The 21,465-nt window shown below is 43.8% G+C and overlaps 1 protein-coding gene across 14 annotated transcripts in view; it reads left to right on the top strand.

The window, feature by feature from the left end:
- The window catches only part of PTPRM (protein tyrosine phosphatase receptor type M), a 793,799-nt gene that overhangs the window by 677,506 nt on the left and 94,828 nt on the right, over nucleotides 1–21,465 (top strand). For all 14 annotated transcript variants that reach the window (XM_046025010.1, XM_046025008.1, XM_046025007.1 and 11 more), the window contains one exon: nucleotides 17,568–17,655. In XM_046025010.1, coding sequence (XP_045880966.1) covers nucleotides 17,568–17,655 — 88 coding nt within the window. The remainder of the gene's footprint in view (nucleotides 1–17,567; nucleotides 17,656–21,465) is intronic.

Raw genomic sequence — 21,465 nt, 5'->3', positions numbered from 1 at the left:
TGGATCCAAGAGTCTCTCATGTGTTCAGACCTTTGCAGGAAAGCAAATGTGAAAGCAGGTAGGTACGGTAACAGCTCTGATGTTTAGGCAAAACACAAATGGGGGTAGCCTGCCTTCAGATCTCAAGCCATCTCCCAGCATCTTCTGGCCCTGCCTTGCATGAGGACACACTCTGCTCTGGTTGTCCCCTCTAGCGCATCTCTCAAACCCTCCAACTCCTTATTTAGCAAAGGGGGATTAATGTCTCCCTCATAGGTCCACCGTGAGAACGGTGTTTTGTGTACACACTTCTGTGTATGCGTGAATAGATTTTTTTTACCATGTTCTAGACTGGGTCCTCCCATTCTTGGGTCACTGCCAGAGCCACCCGGTCACCATCTCTAACTGAATCCGCTATTATACCACCACCAGGTTTCACCAGGTGTTGAATAATATTTCACCCACTGAAATAGTATGCCTTCCCTCGTGCTTGGCTCCAGTGTGTGAAGTGCTGGGTGGTTACGACCTCCCTTCAGTGAGCCTTGCCCCACCTCTCCTTATAACCTTTTGTTCTGTCGTAAGAATCCTTCACTCAGGTCCGATCATCTCCTCCCTTTCCCTCACTGCCACAGCTGTCTTCAAAGCTGGCATCTGTCGCTTGCCTCTGCTTAGAGCCCATCTCTGTCTCCCCTCTCTCTATCCATATTCTTCTGGTTGTTTCTAAGAGGACCAGCTGGACCATCTCTGTGAGGCCTTCCCCCCAGCCACCCATCAGGTCCTCATGGATCTCTCCTTTCTCAAAACCTTTGCCACACGTGCAGGTCTGGGCTGTATAACTGTGCCTCTGTTTTCTGCTCTGTCCCATTTGCTGTTTCATGAATGCTACCTCTGAGCTGTATCTCCCCAAGGGCAAGGCCTTCTCTTCTTTGGTGTGTCTCTGCCGTGTCCAGCACTCTGCTTAGCGCCTAGTAGGCACAGTGGTTGAACATTTAGGACAAGGAACGCTTTACAGGATTGTCTTATATGCCAACGCAGGCCCATGGTACTGAAGTTTAACAACCGAATCATTATAATGTCATGGTTTTAAAAATTCTTAGAACCAGGTTATGGTGGGCATCTTCATGGTGACAAAACTAATCAATACTTTTATCATAACAGTCACTAACATGACTTGGGCATCAGCCATGGGCCAGGCCCTGGGCCCAGCATTTCCTCACTTAGAACTCCCCACACTTCTCACTATGGACATGGGGAACCCAAGGCCTAGTGAGTTCTGTCTCATAACGTGTCATAGAACTCATGGGAGGTGTGGAATTTGAACCCAGGACAGCAGACCCGAGGGGCCGTGTCACCTTCTGGGTACAGCAAAGAAACAAAAAGTCTCCTTCACCATCTCCCCCGTATTCTGGGTGGGCCTATAAAATCTGAAGGGGTGGAGAAAATGAGACAGCTGTAAAAGGGGTTCTGTGTACACCAGATCCCCAGAATGCTGGCAGCCTTCTTTCAATTGCGAATGGCAGGTCAGTCATGATTTCCTAAAATATAAACAAATAGCAGAAATGTTGGAAATTGAGTTTATTAACTGCATGATGATAGAGTGTTGATGTAAGAACTTTCATCTTGCAAACTGGCCTTTCTTTATTTGTTCCGTGTATATACTTTTCCCTTTATTTGAAAGTGTTGAAAGTCAGACTTGAGTGTAGACTTGCTCTGGTCAACCCTGAAAGGCTAAAGAGGGGGAGGTTGACTCATCCTTTGATGCTGGCCACCCATGGGTCCTTGTCCCACCCAAAACATTGTAATGCTTTATTCCAATAAGGACAGTATTGTGGTCAAGTAAAAGAACAGTGGAAAGGAGATAGTGAAATTATTTGTCAATGTTCGATATGTAGAAATAAATTATTTCAAAAGTCAAACTTCCAATGATACAAACTTTCAGAGTCTAATTAAAATCCTCAAGGGCAAACACAAAGCCTTAAATGATCGAAATTTATAAAAGTTTGTTGCTTTGTGTGTCTGTGTGCATTTGTGTTTTTACGTGGTTAAAGTTCTCCTGGCATGGAGAACTGGAAAGTATGTCAGTGATTATCACAAGTGTGTGGCTAGAAGAGCTACAGCTTTTAAAATATTTTCTGTTTATAGCACAGTAATTGCTTTGAAAGTATTCAGATAACAATGGTTCAAATGGAAAAGCCAGTATACTTTGTGTGCTTATAACTTTGCATGAGTAGGAAGAAAAGTAGGATACGAAAAGAAAAAAAAAAAAAAAACTATGGAAAAATGTGAAGCTGTCTGCAGGTGGGATATTGGTCTCTCGATATAGGACATCTCATTTTTGGCATTCTGACTAGGTTGGACGCACTATTTCCTCAGGTCGTTTTTTGACCAACCTTCTATAGCTGCTCAGGACACACCCCCTATGCAATTTGAGAAACCACCAAAATCAGTGGCCCATGGATCTAATGAAAAGGTAGGGGCCTGGAGTCTTTGGAAAGATAATATTTACGTAGCAGCAGCCACAGCTTCCTAAAAATGTCTATTTGGGGAGCCATGCAAAACCAATCCCACCCACTGTCTCCTGGGCTGAACTTTTGCCACATTTTACAGCAGCTAATTTCACGTGACTGCACAGGCCTAATGAAGGACGTTGGAGGATAAGAAGAAAAGAGCTGAAATGTACATCTATGGTGTCCTTGCAGAGCTGATAAACTGCTCTGCTTCCCCCAGCTTATGCAAAACAGAAAGCGAAGAGGCCTATTGCAGAAAACTAAATTATACATAAAGTCATTAAACCTCAGCCTTCACTTCTGACTGAGGGATTGCCGTAGTCATCAGTGAGAGCTGAGGCAAAATGAAAAAATAAATAAATGAAAGACCTGATCACATTATCCATTTCGGTGGAAATGTAATGGCTTGTAAGTTCATTTGAAGTTCTTGGGTGTGTGAAAGAAGCTGCTGAAAATAAGGAAGGGGCCGTACCCCCATGGTGTCCTGGGGCACTCTGAGTACATCCCGCGAACATGACAGATGCAGGACATAAGGACAAGGCTCGCCATCAGTGCTGCTGCTCAGATCCGCCTATCCTAAGCAGCCTCCAGCTCTCCCATCTGTGGAGGTGTCCGCTCTTTTTCTCTGGTTCTCTGCCCCGGGATGTATCTGTGTGGATGACATATACCGTGGCCTCGTCTTTCAAAGGGTTTTTGCAACTGCCTCCTTTGCAAACACAAACTCTTTAAGAAGCTTGCACAATGGCCTTTTTCAGAGATCCGAGATCCTGGAAAATGTTCCCATTTGTCAAGGATGATCTAAATGGGAGCGTTTTGTAAGGATGGCCATGCGGTAATGACCTCTCTTGGGTCATCTTCCACCAGGAGGAATATGAAATGGAAAAGTCGGCACGTGAGAAACTTCGTAGCTTGAGGCCGGACATGGCCCGCCGAGCTGGAGAAGGCAGGAAGACCCTTTTCTGATCCTTAATTAACTGGTGGGAACCTGTAGATCGCTGCTGGCTCTCCGGCATCCCCATGTAGTTCTTAATTAATTCTAGCTGCCAGAGTAGCCCACAGTATATCATGACAAAATAAGCCCTACCTGAGGAGCGGGTTAATAGCCGTGGCACGCCAACAGCCACTCTGCCTCTCATTTGACGCTGTTTGTGACAGCTGTGGCAGTGGGTGTGTCTGCCTCTGTGAGTAGGCCTGTTCTACTCAGCATGGCCCGGGATTGCGGCATGGAGAAAGGAGGTCTCCCGACTTGTCTGAACTGTGGCTTGACTCAGAAGTCGTCATAACAACCCTCCTTCTCCCCCCCAAAAAATATTAAGACCACGAATGTTTGCTATGGAAAAGATGTGCAGAGAAGCAGAAATTGCATGGGCCTCTCCAGCCCCAAATGTCAGCCTGCAGAGGGAGAACCGTGTCGTCAGAGCGGGTGTTCGCCATGTCCTGCACACAGGGGACTTCTCTTCCCGAAACATCCCACTTGCTTTACTCCCACCCAGTGGGCACCAAACTAGCCCCAGCGTAACAACTGGCATTCCCAGGTAGTGCCCCACTGCACAGGGCACCGTGGGCAGGACAGACCCTTGGAAAGAGGATATCCCCGTTTCAGACTCGTACAGTAGCGTTCTGGCTTATACATCAGAGTCACTTCAGTTTAATATCTGTGCGTCCGTAACTGGAAGCAGTTCATGTCTAAGTATGCTAAGTGTGCTAGAACGCTAGGGCAAACAAGGGCCCCCGCCTAGAACCTCGTTCTCTCCCCCAGAATGGGAACATGGAAAGACCCTGACAACAGCTGTTGCTGTGCCCTCACCGTGGATCTACGTTCATGTCGCTTTCCTTTCTCCCTGCTTACCTGAGCTTCTTAGCTTCTCCTGTTCCTTTCTCAGCCTTCGCTGTCATTCACTGTCATTCACCAACCTTGGGCTCTGGCACATCCCGGCAGATCCACAAAGCTTGCCTTCATCCTCCCGTCTGCCCCTAGATCTGCTCTGTCCTCCTCGCCTGCAGCAGGGATTACCATCGCGACGGCCAAATCAGGGAGCATGGGCCCTCCCGGAAGGTCAGCATGGCCACTAGCCACGTGTGCCATTGGGCACTCTCAGCATAGCCGGGGTGACTAGGAACGGGGCAGCAGGGCTGGAACCCCTTTGGGGAGTTTAGGGAGCTTGCCTGGGCCATAAGTGCAGTCACCAGTGTTTCATAGGATTAGGGATAGGATTAGGGATAATAATATGTACGAGATGTTATGGGTAAAGCACCTGTAATTGTATTTGGAACACAGCACACATGCTGCATTTGTTATCTCGTGCTATTCTCAGTGTCATTTAGTCTCTGCTTACTATTTTCTGTTGCTCTTGTTAATACTAGTGAGTTGGTAGTTTTTTTGTGATTTCACTAGGAGAATTCTTTTTTTTTTTAAGATTTTATTTATTTACTTGACAGACAGAGATCACAAGTAGGCAGAGAGGCAGAGACAGAGAGACAGAGGAGGAAGCAGGCTCCCTGCTGAGCAGAGAGCCCGATGCGGGGCTCGATCCCAGGACCCCGAGATCATGACCTGAGCCGAAGGCAGAGGCTTTAACCCACTGAGCCACCCAGGTGCCCCCACTAGGAGAATTCTTATGTAATCAAAATCCTTTGAGCAAAAGTCTCTTCCTTATTACTCTTCTTGGCAAAAATTCAGATCCCCTTTCAGGAATTTTCTTTGCTGAAACAACAATCTCTGAATATTGTGTGAAAGTTCATCGTGTCTTATGATGGAGCTGCTAACGGGGGTCCGCCAAGGGCTTTAGGTCTTTGTTGTTTGCATTTCAAAACTGACCCTCAAATTTACTTTAATTTACTTTAAACTCTCTTGCCTTCTCTAAAATATTGGAAGGCTGTCCTTCTAATGGCATGAAACATCTTATTTCCAGTTCAATCCCAAACCTTGTAGGCCTAAATAAAAAAATTGAACCCTGTGCCCCCCAAGGTTTTAATCGAATATGTGGTTTCTTGAATTAGGGCCAACTCTTCATTTTTTTAAGGCATCAGCAGATTCCAAATCAACTTGGGCTGCTTCCTTTTAGCATCTGACCTTGATTCACTTAAACTAATTGTTGTCCTTTCAGCAGATTGTGATTCTTAAAAGGAACAACAACAAAAACTCTACTAAAGAACGTTAGAGGGATTTTCAAAATTCTGAGTACAGTGCCCTCCATGTGAACTGTGCCTCTTCAGGGTTACTCTTCCAATCAGAATGGTAATTTGTTTAAAACTAGGCATGAGCATATAATTTTTTAAAAACTTTTTTTAAGAACCTGGCCTCAGAAATATTAAATCAAATTTAGGATGCAGGAATCTTCCATTTTGTCACTGTCACCTACTGATTCTTTAATACCTATGGAGTGCTTCTACGTGGCAGGTAGATGCTCAGTGCCGAGGATGTGTAGAGGCTCTGTCCCCTCTCCCGCTCCCGGGGACTCATGGTCAAGTTAGAGAACGCCATCCATGCTCCCGTGCCCTGTGCATTTCTGTGAAACTTCTCCAAGTTATATACATTATACTGATAACATGACAGTTGTGTGGCACTTTTTAGGTACAGCCCCCTTGCATGTTCTTTCAACTGAAATCCATTGGTTTTAATATTAAAAACCATCCCGTTAAGTAATTTAAATTGTTACAATTCGGTAACTAACCCATGGTCATGTAAGGAGTCAGTCAGAGCTGGAATTTCAACCCAAGTCTTCTGGTCCAAGATCCCATGTTCTCTCCTCTTCTGTGCCCTGTCTTGTGAGCCAAGGTTGATGGTGAGTTTAGAGTCCTCCCCAAGCGTGAGATGCAAACAACCCATAAGTATATGTATAAGGTGACTTTCTAGGAGGTACACTGAACGACAGGGTGGGAAAATCATTCACTACCTGTCCAGTTAGTTCTTTAGCCCTGATTCATCAGGGAGCTTTGATTTGGAGCTAGAGCATCTTCTGCTTCTCTCTCACCCAGCAAAGACTCAGAAGACACCCACACGGTAGGGCCTGGCTGAAATTAACACCACTTGTTTTGTTTTCACTCCACTTACTTCTTCTATCATCTTTACCTACAGCAAGTGTCTTGGCTTTCCGTGTACTGTAATGATAGGAAAGTTCACTTCCAAATAAATGTGTTTAAATGTATAAGAGTTAAATTTAAATCCTTAAATAAATTAGAGGGAAGAGGTAAGGGGCCAGGGAAATAGTGACGCTGGTACACAGTGATACAGATTGTGGCTCTTTCCTTCCGCAGCACCACTTGCCTTCCAGATACTTGTTTCATCTTCCCCTTCGCCCACTTGCAACTTCCCAATCCCAGAGCATCTTAATGAGACGCCAACAGTTAGTAGGAAGTACATTCCGATGAACAAAGCGTTCCACCCCAGGTCTGTGGTAAGATGATTGTAACCAATAATGTTCGATCTGTTTTGAGAGCTGAAGTAGCTCTTTGAAGATTCCCCATGGAGGCTGTGAATGGCTCTGTCTCTTGGGGCAGGGATTGAGGGGTATGGTTAGCAACTTTAGAAATTGCTACCATGCCAGTATTTCTATTCTGTGCCTGGGACAGGCTCATTGTTTTGACTTTGTTTGGAATCTCCGTCTCATGCCCATAGACTAGGTCTGGAAGCCAAGACTTGCCTCACGAGTAGTCTGTGGACCTCTAAATTGATGGTGTCCCCAGTCTTCAATAAGATGATGTTTGGTAAAACATTGGTCAATAAAGGAAAATATCTAGGACTCTAATTTCATAATGGGTTATAATTTTCAATAAAATATTTTCTTTTAAGAGTAGAAATTGAACTTTTGACAGCATAAATTGAAATGCAATTATTCTTCACTGAACTATTTGAAAAGGCATTTCTAACCTCGATTTCCAAATTTCTAAGGTAATTCTCCCTTTTAAATTTTTTTATCTTTAATCGCCATGACTTAGGTACTGAAGGAAGTGCCCGGGAATTGTGCTGATAGATTTTATAAATTAATAGATGTCAAAAAGAGAGCCACAAATCTCTCATTAAAATTTCCTTTACTGCTATGCTTATTCATTTCCAAGCCTGTCATGTCTAAAAATGTATCCTTAGATTTTCAGTCATATTTGCTGGAGTCAATGTGCTGTGATTTCTGAGGTGAGGACATTTTTAAACTCCCAGCTATCCAAGAAACACCCTGGAAAGAATGTGTGACTTTTCAAGGGAGGGGCAAGAACAAAACAACAATCGCCCCACTTGTACGTACTTTATAGAATCAACAGAGGGAAAATATAGACCCACTAGAGGGGAAAAAAATGGAAAGGATTATTGTCAGGAACAGTAACAAAAATGGCAGCAAAGTCAGTTAGGAATTTATCACTATCAAAGCCTGAAGCTTTACAATTAGAACCTGAGCAGCGGTCACTAGCGCCCGGATCAAGCCCTTACTGTGTAATAGGTGCGTTGCACGTGTGGAGTCTCTCAGCCCTCACGACCGCCATGTTGTCAGTAGGGAGTCCTGGCTGGGTATTCAAATAGGAGAGTGCCACGTGCCCAAGTGTGTTTTTAAAGAACTCGCTCTGGAGGAGAGATAGGATAGGAACCTACTGCTACCATAATGCAGGCAAAAATAAATGGAAGTCAGCTTTTCTGTCCCAGAAAGAAAGGAGCCCCTAGATTTGTACAGAAGGATCTATTTGGTCTCTAGATGTTTTAACGATTCCTTTTTCCTAGAAGGGACTCTTGTTCATCTCAGAAGATCTGGACACCTTAAGCCCAGGTTACCTGACAAATCACTCTTTCAAGGCAGGTGCAGAGGTAGAGGAAATTACAGTTCTGGAGAAGTATTAACATCTCAAACCCTGGCAAGATCTGCATCAGAGAGGAAATGAAAATTGCTCTCTCTGAACTGTGGGTGGCAATCCTGGAGGAAGGACTCAAAGCCAGAGTGATTTAGAGAAGCTACGAAGCAATTGAGTCAGATGCTTTCACCTGCTTTAAAATAAGGCAGTCCTCTCATTGGGGCTATCTGTGGCAGGGCACTCACTGGCATCGCTGTTTTGATACCCTGTCCAGTGACTGTGGCCTCCCTGAACTTGCCAGGGTAATGTAGTGAGGACAGGGCCAGGTCCCAGTTCCAGAATCTTTGCATAATTGATTAATTTCATGATATCCCCCATGATCAAGAGGTAGGCAATGCCTACCTCAAAGAAGTAAACTTTCACCAAGTTTTATCTATTTTTATCTATTTATCTATTTTTCTTCCCCTTCTATGTTCCTCTGTTCTGTTTGTTAAATTCCACATATGAGAGAAATCATATGGTATTTGTCTTTCTCTGACTTATTTCCCTTAGCATAACACACTCCAGTTCCTTCCGTGTGGTTGCAAATGGCAAGACTTCATTCTTTTTGGTGGCTGAGTAATATTCCATTGTTCATTCATACCCTATCTTGTTTATCTATTCATCTGTCGATGGACATCAGGGCTCTTTCTATAATTTGGCTATTGTTGGACATTGCTGCTATAAACATTGAGGTACGTGTACCCCTCCAAATCGGTACTTTTGTATCCTTTGGATAAGTACTTAGTAGTGCAATGGCTGGGTCTCAGGGTAGTTCTGTTTTTAACTTTTTGAAGAATCTCCATACTGCTTTCCAGAATGGATGTGCTCCTTTGCATTCCCACCAACAGTACAAAAGAGCTCCCCTTTCTCCCCATCCTCGTTAACATCTGTTTTCTGAGTTGTTCACTTTAGCCATTCTGACAGGTGTGGGGTGGTATCTCATTGTGGTTTTGATTTGTATTTCCCTGATGATGAGTGACATTGAGCATATTTTCATGTGTCTCTTCACTAAAATAGCCCCCACTTTTGAAACCACATTACCATGCATCAGTGTCTGTAATTCCATGGGATATTGGTCCCAGCCATGGTATGTTCAGCACCGGTCAGTGCTGCCCAGTTAGCATTTTCGCCCCTTTCCCTCTGTCACTCAACTGAAGAGTATTTGTCTTTCTGGCCACTTGATCAGCGGTTTTTCAGAGTTTTTTCTGCTTCGGTACACTTGAGGGATATGTCACATCATTAGCATGAGCTTACGACTGCAGTGATTCTGAAGGTGGAAAGAAAGGGGACTTTGAAATTGGGGACATTTAAAGTAAAGCAGTAGATTGAAGGTCCCTCTGGAGCACACATAGCTTCCCATCCCTGGGAACTCACTGTGCAGATGGTACAAAGCTGTGTGTAATCAAATAGGCTTATTCCACAAAAAGTGGAAACTAGAAAGGCTTGATGGCATATGACCCACGGCCAAGGTGACTTCAGAATGCTATGTGCACAGTGCAATACAGTGAGCACAAAGCCACGTGTTCTCAGCCAGCTTTGTGGCCCAGAAGGAGCAGCACAGAGTTCAAAGCCAGGTTGTGTGGGGTCCAGGGCCTAGTTTCTGCTCACTGATTACCTGATCTCAGACAAGCCACATCATGCCTTTGATCCTCAATTCCGTTATCTATGCAATAGGAATAAAGAGACTTACCTGAGAGATCTTCAAAAACCCCATAAGCCTGTATTTTTCAACAGGAAATATATGACATTGCTGTGAAAAGTCACTCATTCAGAGGCATATTCAACAGACTATAAAACATGCTCTAAAGCTCAGCCAAATGTCGTGGGTGGGTGGAGGCTGTTTCTGGGCATGAAAAGATCATATAATATTTTCAGGCTGCAAATCTCAATTTCATTATCAAAAGAGAAAGCGATATTAGGTAAAGAAATACAATATGACTATTGCTGAGAGCATCACATGCCTGGATCGTCTTGCAAAATAGAAAAGTTCTGAAAAATTGGGGATGGACTAAGTTTCAGTAAAACACAGCCATTTGAAGTACTGAAATCGATTAGCAGCCTTCTTTAAAAATACCAAACAATGTTCCCATTTAGATTTCAGCTGATTTAGTCATCATACAGTTTGTGTGTCTTTGCACCGCCTCCACGTCTTTTGCCCTTAAAGCATCACTCGCTCCCTCTGGCTGCCTCTGCCCAGGACACTGGCTAACGACAGTGACCGAAGACCACACTGGGGCAGATCTTGGGGGCCACCTTCCCATCGGCACTCCACTCTGTGGCCCATCCGGCAATTTTAGGTGTCTTCAGCTGCCTTAGTGCGATAGCAATGAATAGTTTATATGGCCCCAATAAAATGCAGCCCCTGAAGGAACCAGAAGAAGAAGAATGTGCAGAAAACAAAGTTCAGAGACGTTGCATGCCCCAGCAAGTTCATCTCCCATCTTCCAGGGTGATGGCTTTAGTCATTTTATGTGCCCAGTTTTATTCATAGGAGAAAGGGAGGAAAAATTCCATTTCAGAAGCTTCTAAAAAAAAAACTTGACCCTGCACTGCCTAGAAATATACTGTACATTATGTGCCGTCTTGACCTGCATCCCTTCCTTCCTGGAAGCTTTTCTGTTGAATAGGATTTTTTTTTTTTTTTTGCTCCTTTTTTAATATCTAAGAGCTGCGGCATTTGTAACAGACTGCATCATTTTGGAGTAACGTTCTCTCGAGGTGGGCAACTGAGATGTATAATTATATCCCGTGGAAAATGATAGTGGTGTGTGGGCTGGGGGAGGAGGTTATTGGATCACAAAAACATGTTTCCCATTCAGAAAAAAATGACTGTATGCAAGATGTTCAATTTCCTTCTGCTCCGTGCCCATGGAGAGCCCAGCATCTTAAAGTGGAGAAGTCATTGATATTCACTGGAGCTTGCCTGGTTTCATTTTTATTGTTTCTGAGACTTATTACTCTTTCTGAGTGGTTCCCCAGGTTTGCTGCCTTTTCTCGGTATATATGAGCTAAGGTAGTCAGAGGAAACACTTTAATTACATTTTAAGTGGAGTCAAAGCATAAGTATTTTTATGAAAATTCTAACAGAAGGTGCAGTGAGACCATTAACTTAAATCCCCAAAATACATAAAATGTGTTTTCATAATAAAAAGTCCATCGTTGGCATGTTAAATTCCATCTGCATATTAAAAATCAGCGCTAAACACTAAATATTGCCTTAATGTCCATATTGTATTTTAAATTCCTCTTATGAAAAGTGTCCTGGGAGCATGGGCTGTCATCGTCACTCTCCCAAGCTTGTCGTTATGTGGCTGCCCCAAGGATACGAAATCACTGGTTGCTACAGGATGATTGTAGCCGTTCTTCCCTTACCCATCACACTGGCTCTCTCTCGGACCTCTTTTGCGAAAGCACTCCTGTGCTTTGGCTGAATTTGAATTTAGTGAACCTGCTCATAACCATCAAGCAAAAACTACGAGATAAGAGATGAGGGAGTTGGAGGTTGTACTTCCATTTGAATATAAGGGTTTGTCTCAGACACAGGGAAATGTAAGGGGCAGTAAGTAGAGAACCCCCGCCTCCCCCAGACAGATGCTGGATATTGACATGTGCTTAGGAATCCTCTGGTTCCTTCAAGGAATGGAGCTCTTTTTTTTTTAAACCTGTGCTGTATTATTAGTTTCAGACCAGAGTTCAGAGATCGATCAATTGCATATAACACTGTTCATTACAACAGTGTTCATTACATCACGTGTTCATTACATCGAGTGTCCTCCTTAATACCCGTCAATCAGCTACCCCCTCCCCCAAACCCCCTCCCCTCCAGCAACCCTCAGTTTGTTTCCTCTGGTTAAAAATCTCATGTGGTTTTTCTCCCTGTCTGATTTCGTCTCATTTTATTTTTCCCTCCCTTCCCCTATGATCCTCTGTTCTGTTTCTTAAATTCCACATATCAGTGAAATCATGTGATAATTGTCTTCCTCTGATTGACTTATTTCACTTAACATGATAACCTCTAATTCCATTCTACGTCATTGCAAATGGTTAAGATTTCAGGGTTTTTGATGGCTGCATAGTATCCCATTGTATATACATATATATACACCACCTCTTCTTTATCTACTCATCTGTCATTGGACATCTGGGCTCTTTCCATAGTGTGGCTATTGAGGACATTGTTGCTATAAACATTGGGGTGCAGGTGCCCCTTCAGATCACTATGTTTGTAAGGGAATGGAGTTTGATTTTCTCAACACCAGGAAAAATCAAAACCTTGTTGACTTTAGTTTCAACAAATCTGATAGGAACAGCCCTTCTCTAGATACCACATAAAATATGTGGTGATAACTCATGTCCCAAAAATATTGGTTCAGAGTAGAATTCTTCTCAAAACATCAGGCAATTTATGTAATTTTAAATGGACACATAAAACTTTTGACTGTCTTAAAGATTAAAAAAAAAAAAAGGATAGCTAAAGAATCTTACCCAAAGAAAAATATACAGAAGAAAGTCACATAAAATGTATGTTGATTTGCTTATTTTATTCAACAGTATTTAAATACCTATATGAGTTGATGGATGGTAACTAAGCTTGCAGCAGTAATCATTTCACATGGTATGTAGCTCAAACCATTTTGCTGTATTCCTTAAACTTATACAGGGCTGTACATCAAATATATCTCAGAAAAAGTGGAAAAAGAAAAAATACTTAAAAGCCAAAAGTTATGTGAAATCGGACATAATAGAAAGATTGGATAACCAAATTACTTAATCTTAGTGTGATGTGTTTCACTGGTGGGTTTATCAGGAACTAACTGTCCACCTCATGGTCTGCCAAAAGAGAGAGAGACAGAGAGAGGTGGGTCATAAGGCTCACCTAAGGTCAAAAAGGCTCAGTCTAAGGGAACCTGGGTGGCTCAGTGGGTTAAGCATCTGCCTTCCGCTCAGGTCATGATCTCAGGGTCCTGGGATCAAGTCCCACTGTCAGGCTCCGGGCTCAACGGGAGGCCTGCTTCTCCCTCTCCCTGTGCCCCTGCTCATTCTCGCTCTCTTGCTCCCCACTCTATCAAATATATAAATGAAACCTTAAAAAAAAAAAAAAAAGGCTCGTTCTCTTGGGAGAATGGGGAGTAGAGGTAGTAAGTGTGTCTGCTGCGTCCGAGTCACATGTCTCTGCCAGGCTTCCCTGTGGGCCAGGTAGGAAACAGTATTCTATAGCCTCAATGAGGTGTATTCCTGCCTTGATGATGATTCTTATTTAGAATTCCTAAACCTGGAAAACAGGGGCTCACCGTGTGGAAGACCTCTGTATCATGTCATAGTCTCTTGGGATGCCCAATGGCTCTAGAGCTGTAGATAAAGTTTCATTTTCTAACTAGAAATGTAAACAGGCAATGTATGGTCACAAACAGCTATAACATTTAAAACTGGATCCATGTTAGAAAATAAAAAATAATACTCATCACCATAACAAAAGGAAACAAAAGCCAAGTTAGTCAGTCCAGAGAGCCCTTGTTTCCTCTCTCTGTGCTCTCCATAGGTATATTACTTATTTTCCAAGCCAAAGATAAGTACATGTGGTTCTAATAATTGCAAATGTATTCATGGGGAGATTAGTGATATAATTGCATACAGACCTGTTCCAGAAAATGCAGGACCCTGTCACAATGTCCATAGGGATTCAGGGAACCATGAATGGCACCAGTCATTTCATCTTTTTCTTGGAGCAGCTCTTTTTGTTGTGTTTTCTTTTGTTTTTAAGAAAAAAATAACATTTTGCCGCTTAAACGTAACTCACATAATTCCTAGATGGGGAATTGGGAAGACTCATAGCAAGAATGCCCTCCCATTTCTGTTCGGCTGCTGCTGCTTCCCTGCCATAAGCCCATTATCCTATGAGATAACAAAATTTCCTGTTTCATAAAAGTAATCAACAGTTAATTGAAGTTTACTTGACATCTCTTGTATTCTCTTGTTGCAAACCTTCATTTAGAGAGAAAGAGATGTGATCGGGTGTGGAAAGCAGTTGCTGCCCATGTGTATTTAAGTAGATGTAACACTATTTCCCCTTTGGAAGTCTTTGTCAGGGGAGGGCTGGTACAGAAAGAGAAGTGGATTAAGAGTCAAAAAAAAATGGAGGTCTGACCCTGGCCTGTGCGTTATGAGCTGGAAGTGTTCCTTCTGCACCTGCTGTCCCTCAGCTTTTAGAGCAGGGAGGCATCCCTCCATGCCTGACCATTCTCGGGAGCTGTAGTTGAGACAGTGGCCTTGTTCATTCTGCAAGCACTTGGTAAGTGCACCGTAATAAGGGCTTCGAGTTGGAGAGCACTTGGCCCCACCTTATAAAAACATGCTCTGAGCTACGTGCCCTGCTCCAATGGAAAGGGAACGGTAATCATTGCATTGTTGGTTTCTTTCTGTTTCCTGATCACCAGTTACATAAGAACAGTGAGATTAAAATAACTATTTATAAAAGCAAGGGCTGTCACAGGGCACCTAGGGGAGCTCAGTAGGTTGAGTGTCTGGCTCTTGGTTTCGAATCAGGTCATGATCTCAGGGTCCTGAGATCGAGCCCTGGGTCAGCCTCTGCGCTCAGCACAGAGTCTGCTGGAGCCCCACTTTCTCTCTCTTTCTCTGGCTAAAAATAAATCAATAAATCTTAAAAAATGAATAAATAAACATTTTAAATAAATAAATAAAAACAAGTTAAAATAAGAGTATAGTATTGGAAGGTCTGAGGTTGTCCCAGATGGTAAAGAAACAGCTGTGGTGTGCGTATGGTCCTCACAGGAGAGCATCTTCTTGTTGGGGAGTGAGGGGATTTGTGTGGCTTTGCCTCAGGTGACCTGGGATCATTATCTTTGTTAGACAAGTGCCTCTCTCACAGTCCACTGTTGATACTCCTCTCTCTCTCTCTCTCTCACAAACACACACACACACACAGACACACACTCATACACACATGCCCTATGATAGTGTTTATTGGTGGCCTGGAAAACTTCAAGGCCCCCCACAGAGGCCATTCCCTTCTTCATCTTTCTACAAAAAAACAAAACCCAAGAACGTTCAGATGGGTGGAAAAGGCAGAGGGAATTGAAATTAGCAATTACATCACAACACACTCAAAGGAGAATTAAATTGTTATGAGGGCAGTCAGATAATAGTTATTACTCAACTGTAAAATGATTGTCATTCATAGAGTAACAGAGACACTATTCAGAAAAAGAGTATGACTCTAAAAGCCCCCAAAGCTATTTTTAGATGCATATTTCATAGCAGAATAGAAGTTCCATGTCTGAATAAATCCTTTATCATATGACGGTCTTGTTCTTGAGGGAATTAACAAGTGATTTTTACTGCTAGTATTTCTATTGACTTAATTTATTAATAACCTGAAAATGGTTTTTTCCTAGTATCTGTCCTGCATTGTGCAGTATTTTCCCTTCAATTAGCCACATACAGTGTGACCCTCTTCATAGAGCTATATAGTGCATCTGATCCTGGTCTGCTGCCGTGTTTTCTCAAAATGATAAATATGATGTAAAAATGATTATGGTAATAAGGTGTTGAGGATGACCATGACTAAGATACCTTAAATTAAGACAGACAATTGAAAACTGTAACACTTATGTTCACAGTGTTATTTTTTTCTCTCTTGCCTGTCATGAAACGGGGGGGGCGGGGGGCTCTTCCTGCTTCGTTGCGTGGAGGGACTGGTCCCAGCGGCGCAGACCTGGGACAGGGCTCTCTTCCAGCCATTCTGTGATGGGCGCTGAGCCATATGGTCACAGCAGGACCAATACGCATCAGGTCATGGAAAAGGTGTGGACTTCACAAACTGTACATAGGCAGATTTTCCGGTATTTGAGCCCCTCACACACTTAAACTGTAGAAGTAAAACTTTATCTTGAGACCACCACCAAACACTGCAATCGCTCAGTCACTTAATAAGGAATTATTGGATTCCTACCATGAGGCCTAGGCTCTACCCAGACAACAGTGACAACCACGCAGTCCCTGTAAAGTCTCAGGGAGTTTCCAGGCTGGTGACAGAGACGCTAGAATAAGCTGAGCACCGTGCATGGCATGGTCAGGTCCTGTGCAGTAGGCCAGTGGTGAGGCTCTGTCGTGGGGTCTGAGAGCAGGTGTGTCCTACCCACTGCAGCAGTAGTCATGCTGCTTAACTAATGAGCCACAGCTGGAGCCATAGAAAGAGATAATAAATAGGTTCTGCTGAACCACAGACTAATCACTGAATATTGGTAATGGTTGGAAATGGCCAAGATGGCCAAACAATATAAGAGAGACAGGAGTTAGGGGCTTTAGTTGGAAAGAACTTGAAAAGCCATCCTGGGCATGTTTGAGGGTATGAGTTCCTGACACCATGTCCTCTGGTCCTAGAGTAGCTGGTGCCCTACTTCAGAACGGTGCCCTCTTCCTCAGCTCTGCTTTGTTGTCTACTTCCTCCTCCTCTCGTCTTCTCTCCCAGTTGGTACTAAGAAGTGTAAGAGTAGCCGTGGCAAAGACAAGAAGTCAGTTTGACTAACTGCTTCTTGCTTCCATCCTTCTTCCCCTCACCTTTTATATACTTGGCTACACAAGGATAAAAGGGAATGTGAACTAAAGTGGAAATAAAAGTCCCAGCTTTTTTTTCACCTGTCAACTGATACCAAAGGACATTTTCATTATAACTTGAACAGAAAAAACATATATCTGACTAATAACATGAAGATTAAAGATCCTGGGCATAATAATGTCAAATCCTTAAATAAATGGACATAGAAGCTCCATTAAAAATGAAGAGAAAACCCTGGCAGAATTTATTACAGGATTTTAGCCTTGAAGGCATGAAGTCATAGCTTCCTTACCTTCACAGTTTCAACCAAAAAATCACCTTCTTTCAGTTAGCAATTAGGTAGAAAAAATGGTATCTTTTATCTCTTAAGAGAGTATTGGAAAATGGCAATATAATTAAGAAATTGAGAGTAATGTTAATTTTTTCTGTATTAAAGTCGGATAGGGTGAGCACCACCATTTTAATGGACTATACGATAAATTACGGGTTCACTCTCCAGCCCCCATCTGTGTGTATAACATATTAAGTAAAGGAAAACAAGGGATTTAATCCATCCTCTCATTCCTGTGAACATCCTTTTCCCTTCTTGACCCTTGCCGTACATTTCTTAAAAACATCCTCCATCCTTAAGATCCTGTGTTTACTGCACCAAATTGTAATTCTTTGTGTCACTTTTCTCTCTCTTCCAGAGCTTCTTTGAAGGGCAGTCTGCACCATGGGACTCTGCGAAGAAAGATGAAAACAGAATGAAGAACAGATATGGGAATATCATCGCATGTAAGTGTTGACAGTGTAATTGTGTTGTGGTATAACTTTCTTTTCTGCATCTGCTAAGATTGACCACCAGCCTCACGCAGCGAGAATTTACAGTGCAATTACCGCCTTCATCCTTCTGGAAAAGCTGGTGTTATGCTCGTATTAAAGAAAGGGAAAACTACCTAAGTACCCCCACTACATCAATGTGTCTTGCTGTGGGGCTAGTTTTACTTTCAGATTTAAGGTTTGGGTAACATAGGTAAAGCTAAAATACTGAAAAAGAAAATGCATTTTAGGAGTAAACATAATAGTCCTAATGTTTCCCAGCTGCTACATGAGAATGAATGGAAATAATGATGTGCAACACGCCTTAATGCAAGGGGCTCAGAGTTCTCAGCGAGCATTAACTCATTAATCCTCCAGACACTTGGGTTACGTAGGTCAGTAATAGCCCCATTTTAAGGACAGGAAACTGAAACTCAGAAGTTAAATGATAGTCCCCGTATCACAATGCTCATTAGCAAAGGAGGGAGGATTATATCTCAGAAATTCCCAGTTCCTGTGAAGCCGAATGTTACCAATCCATAATGCCTCAGACGGTTTTTAAATCGAGCCCAACCTCATTAATGTTCCATAACAATGCTGAGATGCCTGGTAGATTGATGACCCTCCTTCTCCTGGGGCCAGAGCCATCCATCCCCTGCATTAAACTGCTCCAAGTCACACGGGACTGCCCCAAGGTTCTGACAGGTACCAACAGAATTAATACTATTTCTGAAGATACATAAATTCAAACAAACAAACGAACAAACAAATAATGTGGGAATAGAGTGGGAGAGCTTGGAGCTCCTCTCGTCTTACTGCGATTGAGAGAGCAAATGGGAAACTTTTGGGTAGTACGGATTGTGAAAGTGCAATGAAATTTTATTTGTCTGAGTTAACATTTCTTGGAAGGACAGGAGAGACCGCCGTATTGAAGTTTCTGTGATTGTAGAGGTGTTCCATTCCTATGTCATCCGAAACAGTAGCCACACGCACCCCGCGAGCACTTGAAATGTGGCTGGTGCCACTGAGAAGCTGAGATTTAAATGTATTTCACTTTAATTACTTTGAATTTAAATAGTACATGAGACGAGTGGCTGCCAGTATTTGACGGTGCAGATGGACAGTGTGTTTGATTGTCAACAAGGAGGGAGTGGGGTTTGCACGTCGTAGGAGTAAACCATCCTGACTGCGCATGGGCTTGCCCTGTTCTCCCTCTGGCAGCTCCTAAGTCCCAGACATGGTGTTGCAGGTGACAAGTGCTAGCTTCGTGTTTTTTCCGTTCATTGACTTAGCGGTTCGAGTGGTCATGTCAGGGCCCTTGTTAGTCAAAATATGCTTCCCTAAGATCTGAGGCTTCATTGCCCCTCAGTGGATTCTGTCAACACCGTGGAGCAACAGACACGGGGCCCACAGAGAGGATCCCAAGGTGACAGGGATGCATGTGCCCCACAGCAGGACAAGGCAGGGTGGGCCGGTAACAGCACTGTGACGCCAATCCCATGAGGTGACACAGCCCCGGGCCGGAGTTGTGTCTGCAGGACCGTTGGGCTCAGGGAAGGAGAACCTGATTCCTCGCCGGAGGATGGTCCTGGGAGGAATTGGTTGACCAATAGAGATCTCTCCAAGTTCCTTCGTGGTCTCTGGGAGCCGCTAAAGCTTTGCACTGTTAGAAGGATCCGGATTTCTCATTGTGGCTTCTAGGGCGCTCTCCAGGAGTTCACTCAGCACTGCAGCAAGCTCCAAGGGGGTCCGCACGGTAACCTGGGGAGTTCCCAGCATGCCCTGGGCCTCCTTCCATACCAGGTGGAGCCTTTGTCCTATAGTCCCCCTACCATCCCAGATGTGGGCCTCCTTGGGCACGCACAGAAGCCAGTGTCAATGAAGGCAATTATCAGTGTGCTCAGAGCTGTGGTGGCCTTTGCTCAGTAGAACTCTCAGCCTGCTTCTTCGTTACCTGCGAATGAAAAAAAATAATAAAAGCATTTGTTGAGCACTTCCTCTATGCTAGATGCTACTGTAAGCACTTGACACGTGTTAACTCACTCTCTCCTGTGACAGAGGTTACCTGCTTGTTTCTGTCGCGCAGGGGAGGCAGTTAAGGCATAGAGAAACGTTACAGGGTCCATAAAGGTGGAGGCAGGATTCCAACCCACGAACTGCTTTCATAACTGCTGTGCTGTGCACAGTTGGACTGTTGGTCCCTGCCAGCTTGCTGTGGTGCCTGAACTTTTCTCCCTTCGCATCGTGGTCTGGGGAGGCAGGTGTAGGTGACAAGCAGCAACTGGTAGAGACTTGGCCCTACCCCCTTCCTCTGACCCTTGCGGACCTCTGTAGAGAAATTCCTGAGCTGCCACTGCTCAGGGTCTCCTGCAGAAGCTCTTTGTTCACGACTTTTGTCATCTGTTGTCTGAGGAGGATAGTGGGATTAGTTGCTAACCTATTATCATTAATTCTCTCCTAGCTCAGAACGGGTGAACAAGGACATTTAATAATGATCTGGGTATGAGAAGGGCAGTATGCGACAAGACCACCTGCATCCTGCCTGGTCTGGCTTTGGAGACCGCTGGCTGGAGGGCACCGGCCAGCACGTTGGAACATAGCGTGGGATGGGAAAACGAACAAGAGATCAGTGTAGTCCAAACCACCTCCCAATATGATTGAAATAAAAATTTATACTGTCTTTTTTTGTGAAGACACAGAAAAACCACAAATTCTATGCAAATATCAAATATTTTAATTCTATTAAGTACTGTTGTCATCTTCAAGTTGTGGCATGGAGAGACAAAATGACCTGCCTGAGTTCACACGAGGAGGTAGTTGTCCTTTTGTGATGTAAAACATATTTTTTCTAGCTTAATTATTTGGGAAAGCTTATTTTTATACACCCAGGTAGAGGTATGGCCCCTCCTGGAACATGAGAACGGCCTACACTGCTTGCTATCTTTCTGTGAAAAGTGTACAGGCTCTCCAGGGCATTCAAAAGGGAGTCTCTCCTACAAAGTTCTGTTCAACCTCAAGAAGCCCCACCCACCTTGTCTCTACCTTGACCTACTAGATACTGGGTGTGCCTCTGTTTTCCATAGAAACATTGAATGTCATTCCTCTGCCTGATTTCTCCTCACGGCTGAACTGAGAGTCTGTTGCTCAAATAGACCAAATAATTGATCCCTTCATTCAGCAAGTACTTTCTGACCACGTACTATTTGCCAGACACCATGCTAGGCACTGTTACCGAAGGATGATTAAACATAGTCGGGCACTGCCCTCCCAGCCATTACCATCTAGGGCAGGGCTTGGCAGATCTTTCTGAAAAGGGCCAGATAATAAATCCTTTAGGCTTCGCCGGCTGGCCAGTCTCAGTTCAAAACATAGAGTGCCAGGGCTGACTCCTGGTTTAGTGACAAACAGATTCCGCTGGGACAACTGTTCATTTCTGCCACCCACGGCTCACTTCTACCACCATCGCCATCATCTCCAGCCCTCAGGAACCTTCACTTAGGACAGACGGTTTTAAACCCCCTGTGTAGGCCCGGAATGTTCCATGACCTCACAATCTAGGGGCCAGAGCAGACCAAGACATGCATGAACTGATAGGAGTGTACACGGGTGAGGGGTGGACTGATGAGAAAAGGCCTTTTAGGCAAAAGAGAAGAACACAGGATTTGGAGCTAGAAGACGCAGTTGGGGTCTTGGCCCCACCGTACTCTAACCAAGTGACCTTGGCTAAGTCACGAACCTTCTTAGTGTCAGTTTCCTGAGTTTCACCTGTTACGGAAACAGACCTAA

This window comes from Meles meles, chromosome 12 (assembly GCF_922984935.1).
Source record: "Meles meles chromosome 12, mMelMel3.1 paternal haplotype, whole genome shotgun sequence".
Lineage (NCBI taxonomy): Eukaryota > Metazoa > Chordata > Mammalia > Carnivora > Mustelidae > Meles > Meles meles.
The sequence above is the reverse complement of the archived record's forward strand: the minus strand, read 5'-3'. Positions and strand labels throughout refer to the sequence as shown.